We start from the raw sequence: 20,494 nt of genomic DNA, 5'->3' as shown, positions 1-20,494 counted from the left end.
CTGCGGCAGCCGACGCGGATACAGCTCCTTTGTGTTCCTCGGAGAAGGATCGAGAAGGAGGGAGACGTAGAGGGGGGGTGGGTGGGGTGGGTGGGTGGGGGGGGAACCGCGAGGGACGGTGGCCGAGCGTCGGGGGAACGCCGCGAGGTGCGGCGCACCTGTCTGGCGAGCGCCGGCGGCCCGCCTCTCTGAGGGGAGGAGGGAGGGCGGGCGGGCGGGCGGCGGCCGTGGTTTTGGAGAGAGAGCGCGCGCTGCCGAGAGCGAGAGCACGCGAGGATCGGGGAAGTGCGACCCGGCCTCCTCCTCTCCCAGGGTTCACGGCGACTCTCACAAAGAAGCTGCACCCAGAATAGAACACCCTCCCCCCCCCCCACATATGTTCTCACTGCGCCGTCCCACTCCGGCGGCCCCTCAGAGCAGCAGCGCCGTGGCGACATCCGTTTGCATCGTTAACGTCGGTTTGTTTTCATTCTCCTCGGCTTACGCTTGATTGTGCGAATACTTGTCCTATTTTTTTTTCGTTTTTTTTTTTAGAACGGCCAACTCAGTCTTGAGACGTCACTTGGGTTTAGGAGACGAGTGGGTTTTAGCCTCTGCCTGAGAGCCTGTCTTCCAGACCTCTACCCTGCCTACTGGTATCACATGCAGGAGGGGAAAATACTTAAACTCACCTGCACACTTGATTCTAGGGGCTTTCCAAGGTTACACAAATCATCCAGAAAAAATCAGAATGAAAAAAAAATATATATATATATAAAAAAAAAAAAAAAGATTGTCACCGAAATAACAAGATGCAAAAATCCCCATTCTGCTGTAGGTGGAATTTAAATTAATAGACACACACACACATCTACTATCCTATATTGTCCTAGAAAGGTCTTGTGCTGCAATGGGAAATGTAATCCATGTCAGGGTAGAAATTAGAGGGGGTAAAAAATTGACAAAAGCGAAAAGTGGATTTAGTGAAAGCAGGGACCACTGCATACAGCGGAGACGGTTAATCCATAGAAACAAAAGATTACAGATAAGTGCTTTGTTTTATAACCTCAATGTAATCCTGAAACTCTTGTGTTGCATTTATGCTTTGTGTCACCAAAGTTTTACTCAAGCACATCTAGATCACGGAGATCAGAACTTGAAATCTCTAGCCTTAGTCTTTAATGTTCTCACGGAATATATATCTCCCGCTACAAGGTTGAGCATTTACGACAGTTTTGTGATGACAGTATTTAAACGAATATAATAATATAATACTAGAAAATCAAGTAATGCAATAGGATTTACATGGTTACACATATTTGTATCTTTACCAACAAAACAACTGGAATATAATAATTTGACCAACGTTGACCTCTCTGCCTTCTTGGTCTGTATGGACTGGCATTGTTCACATTGGTCCACCCATCTCCCCCCCCCCCCCCCCCCTCCTTCACCTTGCTCTGCCTCTCTCCATCCCCCCTCCGCTGGGGTAATCCTGGCTGGCCCAGATTGCGGGAGGCCTGTGGCCCACTCTTCCTCTTACGCGAGGCCGTTCGGCCGCCGCGGTCCGCTCCAGTCTGTACCGGGCCGGGCGCACACACACACACACACACACACACACACACACACACAGAGAGAGCACGCATGGCTGACCCGTCCCTGCTAGAAACCGGGCCAGCCCGAGCCCTTTACCAGAGTTGGCAAAAACAAATTGCCCGATAAACAAAGCTCTTCTCCTAGATTATCTCTAAACCTCTTTTGTTGTGTGTCGTTTGCGTCTGTCTGGGCCGGCCTGGGCACAGCTACTCTGGCTGTGGGACGGGGGCTGTGGGACGGGGGGGGCCGTGGGATGGGGGGGGCGCTGTGGCATCGAGGGGCCCGGGTGGCACAAGCTCCCCTAAAACACACGGTTAGCACACAACTATGCCAGTCTGATCGAGACAGAGTCAGAAAGAGAGAGAGGGTACGTGTGCGTGTGTGTGTGTGTTAGAGAGCGTGGTGCGCTTCCAATGCTCCCGGTATTATTGTGTAACGCTGCCCTACTGCCAGCCAAAAGAAACACAGCAATGAGCACACATCCCCGTCGCCCCTATCCAACATGGCAGCAACTTGACGGGCAGATGCTGTCCATCCTAAGAACATGCTCAAACCGAGGAGGAATTGAACATCTTTGATACGGGGACATTTTTTAGCATTTTAAGTACAAGATGTATTTATTTGTTCCCTTTTTTGATTGGAGCTCCCCGCCCGCCTCCAAAAATCGTACTATTTATCGTAGATATTTACGCGTATTAAATCGAGGCTTTAGATATTTGATTTATGACTGTTATCCTTGAATAGTGTGGGTTGCGACGTCATACACAAATGAACTCAGAACTGCCCAAAACTCCAGTTTGGTGCACGCGCAGCCCAGACCCAAATATATGTGTCGCAACTTCATTTCCCCTGACAACTTGCGCACGTCGATATCATTCCTCTCGCCGTCACCTCCGCCGTGGATCGCACGCCCGCAAGCGCGCGCGAGAGAGAAAGAGACGGGCACGGGCGGAACAAAAGAAAGTTTATCCCCAGCGAAATGCCGCCGTCTTTAGCGACGGCCCTGGCATACAGATTTCCCGGTGCCAAATGTTGGCAGGAGACGGAGGGAGGGGAGGGAGGGGAGGGTGCCCCCTGGGCATTGCCAGTGTGCTGTTGCCCCCCCCGCCGCCCCCCCCTCTCTCTCCAGCATGGCAGCCTGGTTCTCTTTGTTGTGGTGGCCCAGCCCAGAGTCTTCCACGCCCAGCGCCAGCGTTCCGGAGGGGGAATGTCCGTGCGCGTCCTCTCTACTGGCACACTGCGGGTGCACTCGGGGTGTGGCCGCGGTGGGTTGGCTGTACCCGACGTCGGCGTGGACTCGCGCCGGGCCGTCGAAGCTACCTCTTTCAGCAGAGTGACCCGCTGTGGGCAGAGGCTCTGCGGAACTGGCTGTCTTTCCCCCCTATAGGTCTCTGACGAACGGCTGGGTCTGGTGCCCTTCCCCCCCCCCCCCTCGCCCCTCCCTTGGTTTGGGAGGCTGGCATTGCCCCCCCCCCCCCCCTTCCCCCAGACCCACGCCCGCCCTACTGGCCCGAGTCCAAGGCTACTTCTTTTAATAAAGAGAGGGCCTTTGAAGAGTCGTTGCGAATAACGACGCATTTACCGCCGCGGCGCTCGCTGGCGCTGCCAACTTTCTGTCTTAATCCAAGGGGGCATTTTAAATTGGGGGGTTGGTTGGGCTGGGAGGGAGGGAGGGAGGGGGCAGGGGGTGGGCGGCGGGCGAGGGGGGGGGGGGTTCGGCATGGCAGCACGAAGTATTAAAGGCTGCTTCTGTGCCAGTGAGAAGCTCTTCAAATGGGGGTTTTAAACCCTTCCAAGAGGAGGTGGGGGATTTGGGTGAGAGGGGAAAAATCCCCCAAGACAACAACAGTTTTGTATGGATGCGAAACTTAATTAATATTCCCCTTAAGGATAAATACTTTTAGAAAGATTCCGTCTGGCTTTCTCCCCCTCTTTGTCTGGTTCCTTTGTTGTAAATATTTGCTGGCATGATTCAGGTCTATAAATAATGTGTCTCTCTGTAATGTAGGTGGATTCTCGTGCACTGAACTGCTGGGTGGGAACTTCTCGTCTCGACATCTTAGCGTGTGGCTACATGCATATGCTTTGAGGGACTGGGTTTGAGCGCGCGCGTGCGAGTGTGTGTCGGCGTCGGGCCTGTCGGGGAAAGAAAATGTCGATCCGCAGTGCTGTTTGTGTGCGTGTGAGCCGGCGTGTGTCATTTTGTTGTGCTTGTGTGTGTGTGTGTGTGTGTGTGAGACAGATAGTATGTGTGCGTGGTTGCGCTTGTGTGTCTATGTGTGTGTGTGTGTGCACCGAGTTCTCTTTGTGATTGTGTCTAAATTGAACAAGCTCATTCGCCACAAACAGATGTTTCCTGTTTCGGCTGGTGTAAAGCTTTTAGGTAGCAGTCTCACCCTCGTGCTGGTGGTGCGCGCGTCGTGACATCACTCCAGCAGGGCCGGCTTCTCTCTCTCTCTCTCTCTCTCTCTCTCTCTCTCTCTCTCTCTCTCTCTCTCTCTCTCTGTCTCTCTCTCTCTCTCTCTCTCTCTCTGCCCGCATGATGCGGCCTTCTCCCACATCACCCACAAGGGCTGACCGTTCATCACCGAATACGAGTCTCGTTTGGTGTATCATCGCGTCGTCTAACAGTGTCCACCGACGGCGATCACGATGATGAAGCTCCGTGTATTCGGGGGGCGGGGGGGCGGGATGTTTGTTATTCGTATCGCAGGCACGTTTCGTTTTATCGATTTGTTTTTGTCGTCGCACGGACAATGCTGTTCTTTGTGGACGCTCGAGCCGAGAGGCGGAGGGGCCGGACCGGCCACGGGCATGGCAGTGCCAGGACAGAGGCTGTCGCGGCACGCACTCGCCACACTCGCCCTCGCACACGCACCCATCGACCCCCATCAAACACACGCACGCACGCACACGCACACATGCCCATAAACCCCTACACAGACAGATATTGTACTCGCACACAAACACATACCCGTTCAAACACACATACGCACACTATACCCGTGAACCCACGCAGATACTGCACACAGACACACGCGCACACACACAGGCGGGAGCAGGAGCGGCACGTGCGGGCGTGCGGGATGGTCGCGTGTCGGGGAGGAGGCAGGTGGAGAGACTGCTCCCCAGGACCGTGGCCTTCGACTGGGAAGCTCCAGTCCAGAGTTCACCTGGACCCACCAGCAGGGGTGGACAAGTTAGGGGTCATCAACTCTGGCTGTGACACACACACAGAAAAAGACACCGACACGCACACACACACAGACGGGCGATGGTTCCGAGAGCAGGGCAGCGGTAGAGGCGTCCCTCCCTATCCCCCACACACACGCCACCGCGGCCCTGTGCATGAGCGACCGAGGGGCTCAGGGGGGACGGAGCGCTTTTCAGGCCGAACGTCAGGGTCCAGGAGCGGACCCATTGAAAGGCAAAGCACTCCTGTTTCGCCTCCCTCCCTCCCTCCCTCCTCCGTCCAAGGCGGTGAGCGCGCCGCCCCGTTGAGGAGAGGGGAAAGAGCGCGCGTGTGTGGGTATCGTGTAATGCCTCTGTACGCGTAACACAGGCAAGTGTTGGGCTCGTGTTACACTCATTATCTTCCTACAGCTGTTTGTCTTTTCTTTTTTTTCTTCTTCTTTTCTTCTTCTTCCCCGCCCCCCTACCCTCTCCCCCCCTCCCCCCTCCTCCTTGCGAGCAGCCATTACGGCCCTGACTGAGGTGTTGGAAACTGTTCATTATAATATGTGACCTTGCTTCTTTTAACGTATGGCCCCCCCCCCCCCGCTGCGTGTTTCCCTCTCGTTTTCCGTCTTTGTGTGCGCGAGCGTTTTTCTTCAATCGGGCTTTTAGGCAATAAACATGGGGGTGGATATTGGCATTCTGGCCCAGCAGAGAGCAGTCTGAAATTACCACAGCCCGCGTATCAGCCACCACAATTAGAATGATGGAGTTATGATTCAATTAGAGTGGATGGAGGTGTAAGAACTCGGGTTGAGTTGACTTAAGTGGCTGTGTCAACAGTTTATCAGTCTGCATCGTTAATGACCCTGGCAAGGAGCTATGGGAGATCCCGGTCTAAGGCGGAGTCTCTGGTATTTTCTTTTTTTTTTTACGCGTACTGTACACGCATGCACGCAAATGCGCCATGACGCTCTCACGCAACGCATTCTCGCACAAACACGCGCGCGCTCGCGCACGCCGTTTCTGAAGGGAGGAGAGTGGTCGACGAGCAGAGAGATGGAGGGACATTGGGGTGGAGGGAGGGCTGCTTTCTCCGGTGCACCTCCCGGGGGGACACGTGCTCTTGGAGCGCGTTACGTAACCCGGGTCCTCCGCTACGACACGGTGTCAAGAAAATCCTGTTGGCTCTCCACCCCCCCCACGACCACCACCACCCCCATCCCCCCCCCCCCCCCCCCTCCTCAGCACCGGTCGAGTCTCCCGGTCCCCGTTCGGCCCCCGTTCGCGTCTCGAAGCGGGGACGTTGGAAAGCGAGTCTGTGTGCACTTTGGGAACAGACCAATGAACCAAACAGACAGCATTCCTTTTTCTCAGTGGTCCCAGTGCTCCCCCTCTTTGTAGCGATGTAAGTGATGCCTTCACCCCCTACCCACCCTCACACACACACACACACTTCATTCAGTGACGGACACGTTGTTTGGGGGTTCGTCCCGAACAGAAATCCTGTGGCGCGCTCTGTTCATCATTTCCTCGTCGCCTTCGCCTGCTATCGTCCGATTTGAGAGAGACCGCTGTTATGAAACGATTGTCACATCAAGTTGCGGAGTCGTTTTTTTTTTTTTTTTTTCGACGGCTGTGGCTATTATTGGGATTGTCGTGTCTGTCATTGTGATTATCATTAGGGGGAGTAGTGCGGCGGAGAGCTATACCTTCAGCATTCGTGTTCCCGCCCAGGGCCCGTCTGTGTTTGATCTGACGTGCCGGACCTGTGATCCTGCGCAGGCTTAGTCAGGGATGGGGGTGGGAGGGAGGGGGGAGAGGGGGAGAGGGGGGGGCAGAAGGGAGGGAGAGGGGGAGAGGGGGAGAGGGGGGGGCAGAAGGGAGGGAGAGGGGGAGAGGGGGAGAGGGGGGGGCAGAAGGGAGGGAGAAGGGGAGAGGGGGGTGGCAGGGGGGAGGGAGGGAGAGGGGGAAGGAGGGGGGGGGGCAGGGGGGAGGGAGAGGGGGGGGGCAGGGGGGAGGGAGGGAAGCCGGGCAGCGTTAGATGGATAGGAGATTACTCTTTTCTGTCGCTCCAGGTTCGACCCCCCCGGCTGAGCCCTGCCAATATCCACAGGAGAGATTCTCGAGGTATTTAGAGTGTCATTACGCGCCGGCTTACAGAGGCCTTCTCTATCAGATGAGGTTTTCCACGTGTTCCCTGGCACTGGGAGGGTGGTGTGTGTGTGTGTGTGTGGGGAGGGGGGGGGGGGCTTGGGAGGAATCTAGTTTAAATACAGTTTAACCCTATTGTTTATGTTACTCACTGGCTGAAATAAAAAACATTTGGGCGCTAGGATTTCTGCGTCGTCCGGTCCAGTAAGGACTCGAAGGTCCTCACACGGTCAGGGGAGGAAACAACGTGGACGAATCCTGCCGAGGCAGACGGCGCATCCGAAGCGCGAAGGAGCCCGCGAGAGAAGCGAGGAAGAGGGCCCGGGCGAGCTCGGAAAGGAAAGAATCCGAAACTGGAGCCAAACACCTTAATTGTGATGCATTTCCTGAGCCTCTCTCTTCCATTGCGGGCGCTGCTCCACTGCCATATGGTGTACTATGGAACATTTAACTTGTCAGATATAATGGATTGTTCTGGAAGCAGATTCCTTGCTTCGAGCGCTCGCCGCCTTCCCCGGCGTTACGGGGGGGGGGGGCGACGGCGGCGGCGGCGGCCGCGGGCGGCGCGATGAGGGATCGCGAGACCCAGTCGGGAGAGGAGGCTCACAGTCGATTCCCCCTCCAGACGTTGACCTATATGCCACCTCGCCTTACCCGTTCCGCGTGGGGGCGTCACCGCCGTCGCCCGGGCCCAGATTAGAAACCTGTCACGGACGCTTACGTCACCAGCCGCCGATGGTTCCCCCGGCAGCTCCTCGGTGCGGGCTGAGAGCGCGTCGGGCTGTGGATGCAGGGGAAAAGCGCCCGACCTCTGACCTCTTCTCGCGTCGTCCGTCCAGTCGCATGTACCCTGAGGGTTTTTGGGGGGTTCTCAATCGGTGTGTTGGGTGTGCGGGGAGATACTACACATGATCTGTCTGGTTTGGGTCTGTCAGAAATCCTCAGACGGTGTGTTTGTGTGGGTGTGTGCGTGTGAGGATGGGAGGAGAGGAGAGGAGGGGAGAGTAGAGGAGGGGTGGGGTGGAGAGTAGGAGAGGAGAGGAGGGGTGGAGAGGAGGAGAGGAGGGGTGGGGTGGAGAGGAGGGGAGGAGGGGAGAGTAGAGGAGGGGTGGGATGAAGAGGAGGAGAGGAGGGGTGGGGTGGGGTGGAGAGAAGGAGAGGAGGGGAGGGGTGGAGAGGAGGAGAGGAGAAGTAGCTGGTGCCTGCCTGTTTGTTTCGGTCTGGACATGAGTTTTGGTTGATCTGGATACCCGTGCCCATTGCATATTCCCCTTGACAGTGGCACAGTGTTGAGGGCGGGGTGTGTTGGGAGGTTAAAGACATGAAAACGAACAGGAAGGACCCGCATTAGCAATTAGCAATAAAAAGATTTGGAACCATTTACACAAAGGTAAATTGTCTAGCTTGGCCTAGCTACCCACAACATAGCCCAGAACTCCCTGAGACCTTAAAGGTGCAGGGTCCACCTGAACCCGTCCAGTGAATTAAGTAGCCTGCTGCACTCGCAAATATATTTTGAGGTCACACAGATACAATTTTGGGAGCATATGCAAAAACAAAATTTGCTGTGGAAAGGAGAAAAATGTATGGTTGAGTACATAATTAGATTTTTTTAATAAGAAATTGGCCTCTCCACGTGGCCGTTTTATATAAGATGTTTATTCATAGAATTTGCATCAAATGGGCCATATCTTAATATCGATATTGTTATCAGGATATAAAAGGATCTATATCCGGATATGAGATTTTGGTCATATCGCACAGCCCTATCTGGCATAGATATAATGCCATCCCACCCCCACAAAAAATAAAATAAAATAATTATAATTATACAGTTCTATATAATATATATGTATATATATTTACCCCTGGAGTTGAAATTTAAAGCCATGCGGTGGTCTACATTCTGGTGGCGTGGAGCCCCCCTCTTGCCTTGTGACTGGCCTCATCAACGCTGGCTGCCAAGCCTCTGAACCAAGGAGGACGAGGACGAGCCTGAGTGCCTGCCTCCACCTGGCGAGGACCCGTGCCAGGACAGCCGAGCTCCTGCTCTCTGCCCCTCCCCCCCCCAGCTCCTGCTCTCTGCCCCTCCCCCCCCCCCAGCTCCTGTTCTCTGCCCCCCCTCTACTCCTGCCCCCCCCTAGACCCCCCAGCCCACCACCTCCAGCCTCGCTTCCAACCCCTCTCTCCCCCGCTGTCTCATTCAATCTCCACACCTCCCCCCCCCCCCGTTGTCCTCCTCTCTCCCCTCCCCCCCACCACCCGTGGACTGCCACCATCAACCCCCCCCACACACACACTCACACAACTGCGATTGGTCCCCGGTGTCCTGGGGTGGGGGTGGGGGGGGGGGGCAGTGCTGGCAAGCCAACAATGAAGAGGGTGGGAGGGGAGACTGGTGACCACCTATCAGAGAACACCCCCCCTCCTCCTTCTCCCCCTCTCAATAGAGCTGTTTTCCCTGGCTCTACCTCTTCACCCCCAAAACCCCCTCGCCACCTCAGAGCATCACAGTAGCCCACGCCACCCCAAAACCATTTCTGAAACGTACTCAGCAATCCGTGGCTACCATCAAACAAATCCCATGAAATGTTGCTGACCGCGGTCCCCATCCACAACCACGTCGACAGACGGATTGTCATGGATACTTCGATCTTGGCCGTACCCTTACATGGAACACCCTTACATCACACGCCCATAAACCCATCCGCTGGTGGTGTATATTGACCCAAATGGCGCCCCATAGCATCACAAACAGGTTTTTTTTTAGGGGGGGTGGTGGTCGTGGAGGCCGGACAGACAGAGGGCCGCGTTGCGTGGCTATGCTGCACGGCGCCTGCCTGCCTGCCTGCCTGCCTGCCTGCCTGCCTGCACCCCCCAGCAGCTGGAGCCTCCTCTGTCTCCAGCTGTTTCTGACGGATCACCTGCTCCCCCACCAAGCCACCACAGCCTCCTCAACCAGCGCGCCGTAATTATAGGAGACGGGGGAGGCAGGCTGGGGGGGGGGCGGGAGGGGGAGGGGGGGAAGGGGGGGGGGGGTCCATTAGGCTCTCCCAGATTCCAGAGGGAAAAAAAAACGGGGAGTATTTGCATTGAAAACCCGGGGAAAGGCTTTGGTTGGACTGCGTGTTTACTTAGAAGGGTTGGCTTATATGTACTGTCAGAACACCAGGCTCGTTACGAAGCGGTTGACGTAATAGCGATGCTGTTTATTTATTCCGGGATATTCTTTTGCCTGTCACAGATGCTCGTTAAGCGGGCCCTGTTGGCTTTTGGACAGTCGTTGGACGTCGTCTTCCTCAGAGGTTTCCATGTCGCCCCCCCTCCCCTCCCCCACCACACACACATCACGCACACTTCATGCATGTAGCCTACGCGTAATGTAAGACGGACGCAGAGCGGCGGCAAGTGGGAAAGACGTGTTGCAAGGTGAGAGAGGGGAAACCAAGAAAGGTAGCGCTGAATCAAGTCGTATTTATTTTGATGGCACACCCTTCTAGAATTCCACGGGCCTTCCTCAGTAGTGATGGAAAGGAGATGGAACCCAGTCATACTAGGTTACGGAAAACAGCAAGTTAGGACTGTGTCCAGACTGCTGTGTCACCGGGTTTGATTCGGAATGTATTTATGAAGATGAAGGTTTGGAAGTTACTGCTGTACAGTACATGTTACTTCATAAAATCGGGGATGGCCATTAATTGTGGTCAAGTTCAATTGTTTCTGCTCTGCTTGAGCGGGTCTTTCCCTGACAGTGATGGAGGAAGCAATCCAGCCCCCAGCTCCTAATTGTGCCAGCTCTTCACAAAAGACGTTCCAGTAATTGCCTGCGCGTCCCCTCATCTGAAGTTTAGCGCTCTTCGCGGAAAAAACAGGTGCCGGACCCCAAAATCGCTCGGCGCCACAGCTGCGCGTGCAGGTGTATTGGCTGGCTCGTGCTCCCCACGGCCGATGGGTGGCCCGTTCCGCAGTCAAACATGTCATCGTCTCGAGGTGGCACAGTCTGGGCGGGAAGGACGGACGCGTTAACTACAGGTACTTTGGCCGTCAAGCGAGCCGGGCGGCGGGAGGATCGGTTACGGGGCCGGCGTGGGCGGACGACACTGACATGTGAGAGACGGGGGAGAGGCAGAGCCGAGTCGGGGTTCTGAAAAGGTCGCGTGACAGGAAGCTCATCGCGGGCGAGACAGCTTTCAACGGGAGCGGTGATGAGGTGCGGGGTCGTCGCGACCCACCTCCCGCCCCCTCCCCCCCCCCGACATCTGACAACGGCAGGTCCCTCCATCTCAGCGGGTAGTGAGGGGGCCCTAGCGTCCCTGTACCCTCCCCCTCTCAGACGCCCCCCTGCCCCCTTCCACCTGACACGTCTTTGGTGGCTTTTCTACCAATCCCACCCCAGTCAGCTGCGTCTCCCGCCTTCCGGAGCATTCTCAGCCAGCCGAAAATAACCTTCCCTTTGCTTCGCGACGCGTGGCACGCCACACGGAAGGCCTATTTCACCTCCGCTTTTCCGAACCTTGAGCGCGTTTGACAGGACGGGAATCCGTTGGTGACGCCTGCGTCCTTCGTGTCCGTCTGTCCGGTCTCCTCGGGTGTGGGGGGGTGCGTGGCTCGCTGTCTGCCGTCGACAGCAGTCACAGTGCGCCGTGTGTAGGGGGATGTTCCTCTTGACCGAGGCCTGATTGTGTAGATGCCTACGACCAGCTGAGGGTCTTCTGTCTCACTCCGTGGAGGTGCAGAGCGGCATGCGTGAGCGGCCTGCTTTCAGGCTACCTCAGCCAGGGCTGAGGTTTCAACGTCGCTTCCGAGATCCGTGGACGTTCCGATCCCGAAGAGCAGCTGTTTATTAATTGCCTGCAGACGATAGAAAAACAAAACGCAAAATGTGACGTTAGACAAGCCCGTTTGCAAGGGAAAAAAAAGTGGGTTTTTTTGCCGGCTAGTGTAAATAAGTTTGAAACACATTCTCGGTTGATAGGATGGTACACACGCGAGCACCCTTCTAGTCGGTTGGGCCTAATGCACGTGTAATAGAATGTATTTGTCTCCACTAATGTGAAATTTCACCCTTTCGCTCACTGTGCAGCATCAAATCCCCCCCCCCCCCACCCCCAAGAATCCAGAGAGACTTTTGTTCAAAATTAGATGTCCTCATCTGTTGACATCACAATGCATAAACACAATTTCCGACTGTAGCATCCCTCCTTTGTTTGTGCTACAGCTAAATTGTGTTATATCAATAATAGCTCTCAATGACATTTTGGTGTCTTAAGTACTCCTGAATGTTGTCATAAAAGATTTTTCTGTATGGTTTTGTCTCTTGAGCGTAATTTCCGATGTTTTTCATTTGTGAAGGCTTTAGTGGCGGGAAAACAAATGTGTAATACGTTGTGTACGTTTCCAACAGCTATTGTGTCTCATGCATTGTGACAACGTTGCCCAAATCCTTAAGACAAAAGCAATGAATGCAAAAAATGAAAGAATTAAATTGTAAGAATTCCTTATTCAGTGCTTGCATGCGAAGACAAAGATAATGACAACATTGACAATAAAACACATGCACAAAGAAAAACAGCACATCAATTCAAACCGCATTTCAGGTGTTGGTTATTATCAGATCACAGGAGATGAGGAAGGGATTGATAAATACATAAAAAACATGTAAACACGCCAAAACAGTGAGACCCAGACCAAAGTATGCCATGCCTCGAAAAAAAAGAAGAAGATTTGAGCTCTAATGCCATCCTTATGCGTCTTTTAGTAGTTTTAGCCATAGGGCTTGGCAGTGCCATCATTGTCACTGAGCCAACAAAAATCTGCAGTGGCTGCCGCATTTCGCAAGCGGGTTTAGTCTGAAACAAACACACTCGGGCTTCGCAAAGACACTGAACCTGCTTCTATAGACGATTACCGTTTGACCAAAAAATTGTCACTTTACCACCCAAAAAATATCGTCCCCCCAAAAATAAAAGTCTTAAAGCGTGGCAGCCTTCATTCTCACAATGTGAGGTTGCTCCTTTTGTGTGGGTGGGTTGTTACTGTAAAAGGGTATTATACAATCTTAAAGTGTACGCACCGTTTAGAATTTGGATTGAGGTTTTTTATTTTTTGTTGCAGCGTTAGAATATTATTATACATATTAGGTTGGGTTTAGTTTGTCTTGTTGTGCTGTTTGTTTGTTTTTTGTATTGATTCCTAGATGGGGGAGGGGGCTGGATAATGAAGGCTGTTTTGCATTGGGGTGCCTGCCTAGAATGTAATCAAGCACATTCAAAAGAACTTAACAAGTGCACAGCTCTCGTAATGCTGCCACTGAATGTTAATTCCCCCGGATTTGATTCCGACTATCGCCTATCAATAGCTTTCCTGCGATGCGTCGCTCTGCCTATCACAAACGACAAATGTATTGATGATGTAAAGGCTGACAGACACTGACAGATTGATATGTATCATGTCACAGGCGATAACGTACAGTAGGTTATTCGTCTATCGTTTGATGTATTCACGCTGTTCCGTGCCAAGAAATCAATGCCTGTCTAGCATTCTCTAATGGTTGCTCGTAGACCAATGAGTGAAAAATAATTTTGAATACAAAATGCAAAACCTCCTTGGAGAGACATTGTTTTTTTGTTTTATGCGCTATGTGTTTTTTGGGGGGGGAGTTGTTTATTCTGTTGGTGTGTTGTGAAGCCAGCCTGGCTTGTGTGGCTTCCTTCAGTACCTTTAAGACTTTGTCTGGAGAGTTCTGGAAGGATGCCCATTGATGTCATGGAAACCCTTGAATTGCTAAGAATGATTCATGTCTGTGCAGTTCAGCCATCCTCCCCCACATGAAATAAGAATAGATTATTTAACCCTTCTCACCAGACCCTTCTCTATCTCGGACCGGCGTTACACTGATTTTGGCCGGTCACATTTTCATTCACAGTAACCAAACGGAACGCACGGTTGTGAGACATATCTAAATATTTAAGGGGGGAAAAAATTATTATCTTTCATGTATCACTTGCACAAAAGAAAGGAATTGTTAGCGTGTGTATGGACTCCAGAGTGGTTACGTTGGCCATGTACAACCGCACTTTACAACTAGGTTTTACCAGGAAGGAATAAGAAGTAAGTACAACGTGTATATAAAGAGAGACTAAGAGAGAGAGAGAGACTAAGTGAGATCAAAGTGAGGTTACCAATTCCGATCATGTGTAACAATTATCCTCACTCCTGTGTGTTCACGCCGCTGCCCCATAAAGTATATTTAGCCTTGAAAAAAAAAAAAAAAACATCCTTACATAATGTTAGCAGTTTGGCCTGCAGACAGGACTACTAATCGAGCTCTGTCAAGACACTAAAAAAGACACAAAAAGGCAATCATGTTTGTACACGTTCCAGAAGAATATAAGTAGAATATAATAAGTCGTTTTTGCATACATAAAAAATCTGATTCCAGACCTTTTTTCTAAACCACACGTAGTGTTTTTCTCCAGTGCAATGTATCCTATTGAATCATAATGTCAAACCTTAAATAATGTGTTTTTTTGATGTGCTCTGGATTTGATTGGTCCTCATAATATGCAAACTTTCAAACGATGTTTAGAGTGGCACTGTTTTTATTTTTTAATTAGCCAGCACTTAAGTTGTCTGAAGCATCCGCCCACAAGTGCCCTTTGCTTATATATATTTCAACAAATTTAGCCTGGCGACTGTATTGCAATTTGGGTATCTTAGATTTATGTCGCTTTTGAATTCCAGTCCATTCTGCTGTCCTCACCATATCTTTGGGGTTGTAACAGACACAAAGACAACCAGTGGTACAGACGTTGTTCTGACTTAACTATTGTGGTTTCAGAAGTGGCGTGTAATGGTAGTTTATGTACCCTTAGTTTATGTAGTTTAGAGTACCCTTAATATTGATACTCCACATATTACAATTTTAGGTTCCTATATGTTTATTGTATGCACCTTCCTGCCAAAGTAAATTCCTTGTCTGTGCAAACTTTCATGGCAAATAAATCCCTTTCTAATTCATACATTATACGAAATGCAGTTCTTTGAGATACTTTTAGACTTTTTCTGTTAAACACTTGATGTGAATGTTGAATATTGCTTATATTTCAGTGTTATTTTCAGCATTAGTACATTGGCACAAAACATGATTGAAAAGTTGAAACTATCCGTAGTGGTATTTTTCAAAGAGTATATATGCCAAAAGGATTTGTGTTTTATTATTTTAAAATAACAACTTTCAGTTTAATATTTAAATGAATGAATTACCTTTCTTTACTAAACTATACTGTATACCAATGTCTCATTTAAGTAAGTTTTGGGACCTCATAAATCTAATACAATCCTGCTTCAGAGACCAGGACCCTTTAGGGGATCACAGGATGACAGGCAGATCAAACTGTTAATGGGATTAAAGCGCGGGAAAGTTCTCTCAGGTAGGAAGCATTCAATGTTTTTCTTCCTGTTGGGTAGAGAGCGAGAGAGAGAGAGAGAGAGAGAGAGAGAGAGAGAGAGATAGAGGGGGGGGGGAAGAACGACCATTTGCCAACTAATTTTCAAAAAAGAATTGCCTGTCAAGCAACATCACTCTGAAATGATTGTCCTTAATGCGAATCCCTCCTATCCTTGTATGACATGCCGTCTTTGTGTCGCTTAATATGAACGGCATTGTCTGGGATAGAGATTTTCTCCTCCAGTTTCGCACAAACACTGTCCTCTCGGACAAAGCAAACAAACCATTTTGGAGCCGGACTGACAGTTAGGTAGCCAATTGTTGGACAACTGTCACCGTTCCCCTCAGTTTGCTTCCAACGCGTTCTTCGCGTCCGTCAGATACTGACGGCTTACTGTAGCAAGGCCTCCCGGCCTCCGTGGTGTGTCATCTGGGCTGGTGTCTCTGTGTGGGTCCCTCGGCGGGCAGAGGAAGGGTTCATACTGACACATCTGACGAGGGCGTACTGACAACACTCAGTGAGTACGCCTGACAAGACTGACGGCGAGTCTGGAAACCTCTCGCATGTCTAGTAAGCGGGATCATTCCCTTCCCGGTGTGTGACACGTTCACTGGATATCGAAGACAACGCGATGGCGAAATTGCGGATGGCGTTCACTTGCGATATGTGGTTATCCGAGTCAAGACATTTGACATATAAGTCGTTTTAAACAGAAGGATTTGGGTTGTTTTTTTCAGTGTGACTTATTGTTAGTGATGAAAATCAGTTTATGTTCAAACGTGACATCATTGTGAAACCTCATTGTGATATTGCATTGAACGTTTTCAATTTAAATGATCAAATAAATAAATCAAAGGCTTTCATTCATAAGAATTACTCTAAGATACGCATCTCCCCTTTTCAAGGTTAACAAATATGGAAATAGTGGATTTATTTTCGTTTAAATATATATTTTTAAGACCATTCATAAATGTTATTTAATCTACTAAGAATACATTTAGCAATTTGTCATGCTTGAGATGCACAGATTCTGTGCTCCATTTTAGTTAGTGTGCGCCAGATACAATATGGGACACAGTTTCCAGAATGTGGTCGGGGTCATGAACTCCAGTCTGACCCTTTGGAACCCGCCTGTTTCCTGGTCCAATCCTTAAATCCGTTGGTACTCTTACAAATAAATTCAAATACCAAGGGTTGAGGGTTGTTGTTGATGTACTACTCCTGCTCTCGGTTGCTTTGAAGTGCAGGGGTTGAAAAGGTCAACAGATCCTCCTCTGCGCAAGGACTTTGAGCTTTGCCGCTAAGGCAAGATTATAGATGTAAACATTGTTGCTGTATTCACATCGTATTGTACTTTCCTATGTATTTGTGAGCTCAAATGTTGGATTCAGGGAGATTTGCCATCACTTAGCCAACTAAACGTTTTCCTACGGCCTCGTAAGTGAACAAAAAAGCCCCCTTGCGCAACGTGTGCGCACGCACCTGTCTTCCTACGTCCACGCGTTGTGCATTTTGTGTGTGTGCGTCTCCGAGTTTCTCGGACGTGGGCGTCTTTGTGCGAGCGCGAGGTAAGGCAGCTGGCAGCGGTCCTGCAGAGCTTAGGACCGCTGAGCAGCCATTCAGCCATCCACGGTACCGCACAGGTCCACGAGCGCCAGATTACGGGTCTTTGTTGCGTCCGGAAGAGCTCCCTCTCCCTCGCTCCCATTCACACACACCCCATTTACTGTCGAAATGTCCTCAGTGGGGTCAGTGGGCTCGATAATCCACGCTGTGTTCCGCTGTAAACCTAAGATATGTTTTAGGCATTTGCTGCATTTGCTACCAGGCTGAGTTCAAACCACATAAACCTCGAGGAACAATCAAATCTGAATGAAATAATCCGTTAAACCCCTCATTCATTTCTTTAAAAAGACAAAAATACAGCATATGCTCCTTACCTATCATACTGAATTGATTGCCATGATTAGTTGAGGTACTTTCTTAAAATTGACGAATGAAAGGGTAGTTCACATGAATGGGTTTGTGGCATGTGTGGATCTGTGAGGTCCCTGATGTTTGTTTGGTTCTATAGCGAGTGCTTTGGAAAGGAATGCCACTGGTACAGAGCTGGTACGGAATCGTGGCATTCCTTACACCCCCAGCAAACAGAGATGTTTGGGATCCTAAAATTGTCATACTGTCCTCGGGAAGATGTTACAGGAATCATGACATGATATCAGTCTGAGAGGGCTTCTCCTTGAAGCCGAATGCTTGCCCCCCCCCTCCCCCCACTGCATGTTGTTCAAGGTCGTACTAATGACCTTTTTAACCACAGTAAGACAGTGATTATATTGTTAACGGTTTTCTCTCTTTTTGTTCTCCAGGTAAAACAGAGAGAGGATCCTACTCTTATGGGAGAGACTCTACCCCACACGGCTGCCACCAGGTAAAGGAAATATCCATATATACTGTATAGATACGAACACAACACTGACTTGTGCAGTACAGTGTGCGTGACGGCTACAGCTTTGGAAGCAAATTGGCAAATTCCAATATCAGCTCGCTTTGTGATGCGATACAGTCGGTTTTGTTTCTGTTCACCGTATTTAAGGGTAGTTTAGTTGGGACTATGATGGAGAAAAAAAATCTCTTTAAATATTCTGTCTCAAGTTAGCGTTTGTTTCTTTTCCTAGCTACTGCCCATAACAACAGGTGGTTTTCTAAGTAATCAGCATCTCAAATGTGTCTTGGTTACTGTGCAAAAAAGCACATTGATCTCATCACCAGTGAAACTGGATTTGCATTTATTCTGTGATAATTAAGAGATCTTACTGGTGTGTTTTGTTTTTCTATGTACCATCGAAACATTTTATGAATTTTTTATACCGTACTTTAAGGGAACAATGTCATATTTACATGTATTCTTGCAAGTCTTTGAAATAATAGGGTATGGATAGACAAAGGGTGTGTTTTTTTTGAAGCGCTGAGACGTTTAAACTAGTGATAGCGCTGCCAACTGTGGTGCTTTAGCTCAGCGTGATGCCGTGGTTTTGCAACAGTGGTCTGTTATAGAGTTCTACTTTTTAAATGATCCCAATACAAGAAATATGAACGTGTTCCCACTGTGTTAACGTTTACCAGTACTGTTTGAAAATCTGCTTTTAGTCCTAAGGGTGTGCCAATTTTCTTCTTTTTTCTTTTTTTTTACAACTGTTACTGTTTCATGCATTGGAACAGGGCCACCGTGGGCGTCACTGACTGTCCCATGTCGTGCCCATGTCCCATTGATCCGCACACCAAACCGCTGCCATGTTGCCATGGACACAAAACCCCATTCTGGACATGGCTGTCGTGGTCTTTCAGCCGGGACGTATGCCAAGTGTGCCAGTCGCAGGAAGGTTGCATTCATTGGGTAGGAAGAGAGAAGGGCAACGTTGGACTGTTGACGGCGAGCAAATCAGTCTGGTTGAAAGCATGATCTATGGGAGTCCCCTTTGTCTTGTCTTTGTTGCTCGGAGACATTGTGAAAGACATGGTGGGATAGACGGTATTCAGATGTAAAAAAAAAAAAAAATCGAGGCCAGTATCTCTAGTTGTTTCTAACTGAATCAGAGTTCACAGTGCCGCAACCCCTTCAGATATTCAAATCGGAAAAAGATCACATTCTCGTTTACTACCATAGTTAACATAGCCTCATGCATTCATGTGCAGGGTCATATGCTTTCAGAAACTCCGACAGCAATCCCTAACTCACAAGTCTCAAGTTGACGCAATATTATTGCTTTGTGAAAAGCCTTATCGGCTATATGGCCCCATCTGCTAATTTACATCTTAATGGCAAACTATTGTTGACTGTGTTTGTTTAGCATGATCATTTTTACCTCAGTTTTTACAAGCGTTGACAATGGTTAATAGGCCCTCTTCTGTGTTTCTGGGCCCTGATGACTCAACAGCGGCATCAATCCGCTCTGATTTATCGCCGGACGCGTTCTCCAACGCGTCCTGGCTGCCTCCTGAGCCCAGCCAACCAGCGGGAACAACCGTCTGCATAAGCAGAAAAAGATATACACCCACTGTGATGGTATTACGGGTGTGTATTGGGGCTGAGAGTGTGGTTGCGTGTGTGTGTGTGTGTATTGGGGCTGAGAGTGTGGTTGCGTGTGTGTGTGTGTGGGGGGGGGGGGGGGTGAGGGTGTATATACACGATCCCCCCCCCCCACACACACACACACACACACACACCCCTCTCCAGATCAAAGCATGCCGACATTTCTATTATCGCTCCAGAAATCAGTTGTGGTCTTCGGCTCAAGCTGAGGCAGCACTTGTAGTCATTTGGTGGAGCAAAGCCTTCACCCCCCTCCACCCCCCTCCACCACCACCCCCCCCCCCCCCCCACACACACACACACACACACACACACAGCGTTCCGACTCTCCTCCCTGAAACTGCTGAGGGCTCCCTTTTTGGACCCTGACAGTGAGGCGAGGGGGAAGCTTAGAGCTAGCATTTACCTATTAAAGTGCGCGGCGGAAAGGGGGTGGGGGGGGGGGGAGAGGGGGGGAGGGGGGGAGGGGGGGGGCTGGATGCCAGACTGGTATGTAAAGTATGCCGGCTGGAACGGAGAGACGCTCACTCACAGCCTTAACTCACATCGCAGCCAAGTGGAAGAGCGGCGCAGGAAACGTTGGCCGTTCCCGGTGTGGTGTGTTCTCTCGCACCAACACCAATGTTCTTCCTCGACGGCAAACAGCGTTTAGGTATCTGGATTGAGTCGTAAAAGGACGAAACATAATTTTGTTTTGTGTTTTTTTTGGTTGCATCGAGTTTGGTTTTCCCAATAGGGAAATGTTTAGGTTTGGGAGAATGATTATGGAGAGTTGGATTTTACGAATGTTGGTGCGATTCCATTTGCAAGGTTAGAGAGCAGTGGAGGAAATACATCAGCAGCAGATTGGTGAATCAAAGCTCTGTGGAATATGTTTGTGATTCAGAATTCTTACTGCTTCCCATTACTCCTTCCAAGGAAACATGCCAAAATAACCAAACAAAACTTTGCCATATCTTTCAGCCTAAATCCTGAAATACCCAAATTCAAAATGAAGTTCTATACTTTACTCTCCAAAGATGAGGTAGTGTTAAAAAAGTACACAAAGCTA

General features: G+C 50.2%; 1 protein-coding gene across 7 annotated transcripts in view; it reads left to right on the top strand.

Annotated features, from left to right (window-relative positions):
* Positions 1-20,494, top strand: part of tcf4 (transcription factor 4) — a 122,007-nt gene that overhangs the window by 38,984 nt on the left and 62,529 nt on the right. For all 7 annotated transcript variants that reach the window (XM_084693323.1, XM_084693320.1, XM_084693321.1 and 4 more), the window contains one exon: positions 17,720-17,781. In XM_084693323.1, coding sequence (XP_084549449.1) covers positions 17,720-17,781 — 62 coding nt within the window. The remainder of the gene's footprint in view (positions 1-17,719; positions 17,782-20,494) is intronic.

This window comes from Hypomesus nipponensis, chromosome 27 (genome assembly GCF_054491055.1).
Source record: "Hypomesus nipponensis isolate SF chromosome 27, ASM5449105v1, whole genome shotgun sequence".
NCBI lineage: Eukaryota > Metazoa > Chordata > Actinopteri > Osmeriformes > Osmeridae > Hypomesus > Hypomesus nipponensis.
The sequence above is the reverse complement of the archived record's forward strand: the minus strand, read 5'-3'. Positions and strand labels throughout refer to the sequence as shown.